We start from the raw sequence: 7,260 nt of genomic DNA, 5'->3' as shown, positions 1-7,260 counted from the left end.
GAGGCGTTGTGATGAACACTTTTATTTACAAATATAATTAAAAGCTCTGACAGTTATTCATGCTCTTCCTTGGAACCTGAAAAATGTTTTTTTGTTGTTTTCTTGGGGTTTTTTGGGTTTTTTTGTTTGTTTTGTTGCTTTTTTTTTTAAAGTGCATGCAAAAGAAGTAAAGCCTTTTTTTTTAATCTTTTTATTGTAAGAAAATACACAGTTTGAAAGTGTGAATAATGCAGTATTTATGACCAAGATCATGGGGTTGGGGGTGGACTCGGGGGAGGAACGAAACCAAAAGAAAAAGAAAAAGAACAGAAAGAAAAGGGCTGGGGATGATCTGACAGACAGCGTTGGACTGCAAGTACTGCACCGGAGAGGGGCAGGGGCTGGGAGCAGGAGGGAGGCGGGGAAAGAAGTAAAAAAATTTTTGATCAGAGAAACAGTTAAAATACAATATGAAAATAAGTAAAAGCTCTCCTTAAATTCCTTCTATACACAAAATACACGATTTGACAAAGCCCAATTTGTGCTACTGGGATCCCGTGGGCTCATTTAAGTGTATTCCCATTCTCTGCGACAGCAGAAAATGATTATGATACAATCAAGAATATGCCGAGGAGCGAGGTCTCGTCCCGCCTCGCCCGGCACGGTTCTTCTAAAAATCACCACAGCTTCGCCCGCCCTCCCCACCCCCAAAAAAGTAAGAATATGTCACCACTGATATGTACAGCACGATTAAGGTTTTTTTTTTTTTTATCTGTAAAATGTATCAAATTTCTCAATCTTTAATAAAATTTTTTTTTATTATTTAATTATTCCTGATGAATAAATACCAAAAAAATAAAAATAAAATAAAGTTATGCAGCAGCTAGTTAAGGTAAGGCTGCGGATTTAGTCTCTCTCCCCCTGGGTTCGTATATAGCATTTGATTGGTATCTTTTTTGCTCGTACTTTCATCGATTGGTGGTAAAATGAGTGATTGCTCAAAAGCAACAATACATCCACTTTGTGGTTGGTTGGGTTTTTGTTCTCCATTAAAATTGTCTCCAAAGTTTTCACTGAAACATTTTTAATCATTGCACAGAGACATCAATACTGTGACATACTATGGAAAAGACCGCCAGGAGCTGTCCTGCACCGGGACTGACACAGGGGGAAAGGGGGCCCCTGATGGAGTAAGAATATACAGGCACTAGTCCGACACGATGTCAGTAAGAGAGACAGAAAGAGAGAGAGCACGCCCGTTAACATGGGGAATGTTGGGTTTGCAAGTTTTGTCATTGTTTTGTTTGCTTTTTGTTTTTGTTTTTGTTTTTTTAATGGCAAAGAAATCTAATCTCATCTATAGTCCTCCTTGGGATATTCTAATGTGACCAAATTCCCAAAGCCCATTCGCAAGCTCTCCATGTCAAACGTCTCGATCTCTCGCTCCTGCCTTTCCAACAGAAACTTTATCCTCTCGCTGCGTTCCTTCTGGAGGGCGGCGAGCTCCTCTTCGATCTGAAAGAAGCACGGGCAGCAGCCCCTTAGCAGAGCGCAACCGCCCCGTGTTCAGCAGCCCCCGACGCCTCCGAGGTGGGACCGAGGTACACCCGGCAGCCCCGCACCACGTACCTTTTGTTCCAGATGTGCCCTGCGCAGCGACACCCGTTGCTCCAACTTCTGGAGTTCTCTTTCGTGCTGTGCTTCTGTCTGCATCTTTATTTTGCTCTGGTACGCGTTGAGCAGCTCCATCTCCTGCTGGAGCTGCAGTCTGAGGGCTTGGCATTCTGCTTCTTGGGCCTCATCCAGCCGTAGCTGTAAGACGACGGGGAAAACAACATTTAAACCTCCACCCGGAATTGCTCTGCTCCGACACCAGCGACGCGCTGCTGTTCTCAAAGCCGGGGAGCCTCTGGTGTTGAGGAGGCGATCCCAAAACCCCAGCATGCAAGGGGCAGCAGGAAAAAACCAAACATGTTCCATGGGATTCTTATTACAAGAAGGGAAAGCGTCACACGATGCACTATTTAAAACAGTTGTGACAAGCACAACCACATCGCTGACCATCTAGCAGTGAGGACAGGAAGACCACAGCGTGCTGCAAGGACCGACAGCCCGACTGTACCCCACCTCCACGCACCTCAGTCAGGGACCCCCATCCAGGGACAGGAGGAGCCAGAGGCTGCACCTACCGCTTGTGAGGCCATCATCTCGTTGATGCTCTGCTCATACTGCTCTGCCAGGATGGCGAGCTTCCTCGTCTGCTCGTCCTTCAGACTCTTCAAAATCGTCTTGTGCTCACTCTTTGGAGTTACTTCCAGCTGGTGATTCTTCAGTGCTTTGTACTGCTTAGTTTGCACTTTGCATGTGTCCTGGAACTGCTTTTTGATCTGCATTTCCATAGCCTGCCAAGGAAGGAATGATGTGAAGCTCACGGAGAGCTTTGGGAATGGAGAGGTCATAGCACATCCAAACAGATGGGTTGGTGGGACACAACCACAGTTCCCCTGTGCTCTGTGCCATCTCCTGCCCCTGCACCCGGGTGAGCAGGGTGTGCTCTGCACACACTGCAACCTGATGAGCAGCATCAGCTCAGCACTGACCACCGGCCTGGGCCAGAATAGGATCCACCGAGCCCTTTCCCATCGCCTGCCCCTGCTTCCTGCAGGTCTCCCAGCCCGTCACCCCGCCGCAGCTTCCCAAAAAGCACTAGCTTTTTCAAGGCCTCCCATGCTGCTGCCTCTCCTCCCGTGACCGTGTGCTACACAGAAGCTGCAGATCTGAGAACTAACAAGGATGTGACAGGGTGTAAAAGCAACACACTTTTTTGGATGTTCAGGGGAGGAACAGAAATCTCCCCCAGCAAGCAGCTCAGAGGTTTCTATCAACCTGCAGCCCAACTGGGACAGAGCACAGTGCTCAGCACACCCATGTCCTCTCTCTCTGCTGACTTTGAGGAACCATCACCCAACCCCTTTCCATAGTGAGGTTTGTAGGGCAACATCAGCAAGGGTCAGAAGAAAGCACAGCTCATCCGAAGCACATTTCATAATACTTTGTTAGGGATTCGCCTATTTTTACCCAGCAGCCTCAATAAGCACAGCACTTAAAAAATCCTCAGGGAGCTCTCTGCTGGAACAGCCCACGAGCTTCTCATCCCAGAACAGCCCTGCGCAAAGGAGAGGGGTGCAAGGGAAGGCACGCAGGGCTGGTGGAGAGCAGCGGTTCTGCAGCACAGGTGCTGCACGGAGGAGGCAGCAAGCACACAGAGCAGCCTGCTTGGCAGGACAGAGGTTGGAAGAGGATGAAGGAAAGCTGCCAGCACCTTCAGGTTCTTTGGTTGCTGCCGGAGCTCCATGAAATGCTTCCTGTGCAGCTCCCGCTCTCGCCGCTTGTTGTATTCCAGCTGGTTCTCGAGCTCAGTCTGGTGCTGCAGCCGGATCAGGTCCATTCGCAGCTTCTGCAGCGTGTGCAGCTGCCTGTACTCCAGCTCGCGCGTCGACTCATCGTGCCGGATCAGCATGGCGTGCTCCATTTCCTTCTGGGTCCGCTTCTTGTTTAACTCCTGCACAAGGGGACAGAGCACAAAACAAACGCTGAGGAGTGATTCTCTGTGCCCCGAGATGCAGCAGTTGAGGTTGCGAGGCCGGGTGTTGTGGATGCAGACATGCAGTAGCAAGAACTTCCCTTGCTTCTCTCTTGTCCCGTGTGAAACTTTTCCCTCTCACAGAAGCTATCAGTAGTGTTATTGTAAACTAAGAACACCTGCGAATTGTTTATGGTATAGTAGAAAAATGTTCTCAGGATGGATGTTTTAGGATTTCAGCCAATCACCCCAGGCGGGGTGGCTGACCTCTTGACCAATTAGGCTATGAAGAAAAAAGTCTATAAAAGAGTTGTTAAATAATTAAATAAATCACTATTGCTGCACCATTCCTGCCTGCCGGATTTCTCTCTTCTCCCCTCTACTACTGCGGGATACGGCGATAGGGTGTCTCAGTCACTCCTCTAGACAGCACTAAGGACTTCCATGTGCTACAGGGAAGCAGAAACCCAGCAGCACGATGGGAATGCTGACAGTGGCCACCGAGCATCCATCCATCCATCCATCCATCCATCCATCCATCCCCTGTAACCTGCTTCTCTGGATCAGCCAGGGAGTCTCCAGCAGGTGGCACTGGGAGCACACACAAGCCCTCTGTGACTGCTGAGAATGGCTGAGTTTTCAATAAATACATCCTGGGGTCCTCAAGAGCTGGGGAGACTGACAGAATTGGGGACTCTTATTCATCTGTTTAAAGTTACCCTTAGTCCCTGCTAGACCTTGGGAGATGAGGCTTCTGCACATAAAACTGCATGTTTTGAGAAAGGATACAGCCTGAGCCTCGCACAATTTTGCAATGTGCACATGAGAGCTCCTTCACATGGTGCCCTGCAGTCGAGGAAAACCTTCATTAAATTACAGACCAAAGAAGAGGAAGGTACCAGATTCTCTCCCTGATTACTGCTAAAATTTCTGTCTCGAGATATCAGCAACAACCTGTGGAGCACGGAGCTGAATGCAGCTCAGTCAAGCAGTGATTACAGCTGTACCCCTTGCTGGTATTCGGTGACCTTCACAGATGGTCTGCTGGTACGCCTCAGTTTCAGCTCCCAGGTTTACAAACTCATTGCTATCCTTCACCAGGACAGGCACGGTGGGGCTGCCTCGCACTGTGCACTCCTACAGTGCCCACCAAGGGGAGGGCCCGGTGTTGGCTCAGTCCAACGAGTTTTCTGCAGTAGAAGCACAAAACCCCCCTAATTATTCTGAGTTGTTGCTTGCACGTTGTGATCCTGCTGTGATTCTCAACATCAGCACCTACAAACAGGCACTTCAGCCCCCTCGGCTGTTACAGCTGTGACAGGTTTAAGCATAATTATTAGAAATTTTTGATCACTTACTCTCAGTCTCTACTAAAATACCTTCTCATCTGACAGTCTTTAACCAAAAAGACCATTCATGAAGAATTCAGAAACTACGGAGACTACCATAGAAAAATCTACGGGTAATAATTCATTCCCTAAAGTGGTGTTTGACTGCAGGCAGCTGTAAGGCAAGGGTTAATAACTAATGAGGAAGTGCAAGACCTTGATTAACTTCTCATTAACAAACTATCGCCCGTTTTGTGCACTGATTCAAACACAGCCCAGTGGAAAAGCAACATCTGATTACTTGTGGACAACCAGCACGCAGACACAAGAGAGGACTGAGTTTTTGGTGTTTCTTACATTTGTAGCATTTAACTCTGCAAACTTAATATTGTTCTTTTAAGGTTATTACTGGCTTATTACACCCGTTTCAGCTGTGTACGTTCTCTTTAGCCAACAAGCAAAACTCCTGACATGATGCCCTTTCAGCCAGCCCACGGGTGGCCCTGGCACTCGACATGGCCCCAACTGCCCCCAGAATCCCCCAAAATCTAATGCCCAGCTCAGATGAAGCACCTGACCCAGAGTGGGTGGCCCACATAATGTTTCTGTCTGCAAGTCAACTATGCCAGCTCTCCTCAGTTAATAAAAGCTGTCACATCTGTGTGGAAAACAATTTCCCAAAACACTTTTCCTACATTCTTCTCAGTTCTGTTTAGCAACCGGAAACATGAAGATCTAATGCAGCCAGCAAACTGTTTTACAGCCATGAAGCTAAAACATCTAAAGAAGTGCTTGGGAAAGGAAGTGAAGAGTGCCATACTTCCCGAATGTTCTGCTGCTCCATCTCGTGCCTCTTGATCATCGTTTTTCTCTTGAAGAAACGGCAGTTTTTGTCGTAGTAGAGTCTCTGCTGGCTGAGAAGATGGGCCTCCTCTTCAGCCTGTGTGTGCTGCAGGTTCTCTTTGTGTTTGGATATTCGCTCTTGCTTCTCTTTCTTCGGCGTGCTGTGGTCCTCATTCATTTCCTGCGTGCACACAGGGTCAGAAACAAGACTTCCCTTAGGATGGCAGTGACAGAGGACTGGTAAAGGAGTCCAGCTTGGGCTTCAGTTTCATTTGAACAGGACTCATGCCCAACTCTCTATCGAATCAGATACCTAACAGGGCTCCTTGCTGTTCATTTTCTCACCTCCATATTCTTAACAGCAAGTGATTTTGTGATGCGATGGGGACACTGTACTTAATTAGTGCAATTTGGGATAGATAAACCATGTACTAAGTTAGTTCTTGTTCTAATTCATACGAGTGGTCACAGGGCGTTAAGTCAAGTGACATCAAAATGGCTGCTCTGATTACTTACAGCTTAAGAAAAAAAACAACCAACAAACAAAAAACAAACAGATGAGAAAAAGCCAAAGAAAAATCTCTATGAAGTCCCACTTCCCCTCATCACCCTTAGCTTCAAAGATTCTGCTCTGTAGCAAATTGGGAAGGCACCTCTAGCACCCTTGCAGATGATTCTAGAAACGCTGCCAGATGCTCCCAGTGTCTGAAAGTTCACTTGCTGAGAATCTAAATTTGCTTCCAAGCATGACAGCACCCCTTAAACCCCTGGGCTGGCCCAGGTTTATCAAAATGAAAGTCTAGTTCGTGTTCATTCCACACCCCTTCAGCCCTGAAAATGATGGTTTCTTGCCTCTTTAATCTTTTCCTTGCAAAGCTTGTATTGTTTCTTCTGACTTTCTAAAAAGGTCGCCAGGTCTTTCTTTTGCTGAGCCAAAATCTGTTGCTGGAATTTCTTTTCATCTGCTGCAGCTGCCTTTGCCTGCAAGGCACAGAGAGAAGAGGGAAAAAAGGGAAAAAGAAGAAAGGGTGAGGGAGCAGGTACTGAATTCAGCACAAATCAGTCTTTTTCGGGTCTGTCATTCTCCCATCACTGTCCTAGACAGAGCACACAAAGCTGCTTGCACAAAAACCCCACAATGCCCACATCCATTTAGGAGTTTCCTCATGCTTCTTTACCTCTCCACCAAAACCACCACAGAGGGTCACACCCCACTAGTTTACTGTGTGGGGTAACATGTTCCTTTTTAAACAGACTGTGTAACAGCAGCAAGTTTTACCATTCCCTCAGCCATGATACAGAAGCCCCTCCAAGGTCTCTCCACAGTTTGTCCACCTCGTAGCCAGCTCTCAGTAGCTCCAGCAGTGGGTGATGCCCATGCAGTGCCCACCACCCAGAAGGATGACTTGTAGCCGTGAAGCTATTTCACCAAACTGGCCGGGGCAGCTCTGGACAGTCACCACACAACGTACTTAAGAACATGGGTTTTAAGCAGCACTTCCACAGCCTTCTCATTCATGTTTATAA

The 7,260-nt window shown here is 47.5% G+C and overlaps 1 protein-coding gene across 1 annotated transcript; it reads right to left on the bottom strand.

Moving 5' to 3' along the window:
• Nucleotides 1-6: 6 nt before the first annotated feature.
• LOC104548776 (serine/threonine-protein kinase TAO3) lies at nt 7-6,714 on the bottom strand (the record flags this gene model as incomplete). Its single annotated transcript, XM_010194886.1, has 6 exons — nt 7-1,494; nt 1,609-1,791; nt 2,169-2,381; nt 3,302-3,541; nt 5,711-5,914; nt 6,586-6,714. Coding segments are annotated over 6 exons (1,131 nt in total), but the record flags the coding sequence as incomplete, so codon positions are not given.
• Nucleotides 6,715-7,260: the final 546 nt, after the last annotated feature.

The sequence above is a fragment of the Mesitornis unicolor genome, unplaced genomic scaffold (assembly GCF_000695765.1).
Source record: "Mesitornis unicolor isolate BGI_N332 unplaced genomic scaffold, ASM69576v1 scaffold28611, whole genome shotgun sequence".
Lineage (NCBI taxonomy): Eukaryota > Metazoa > Chordata > Aves > Mesitornithiformes > Mesitornithidae > Mesitornis > Mesitornis unicolor.
The sequence above is the reverse complement of the archived record's forward strand: the minus strand, read 5'-3'. Positions and strand labels throughout refer to the sequence as shown.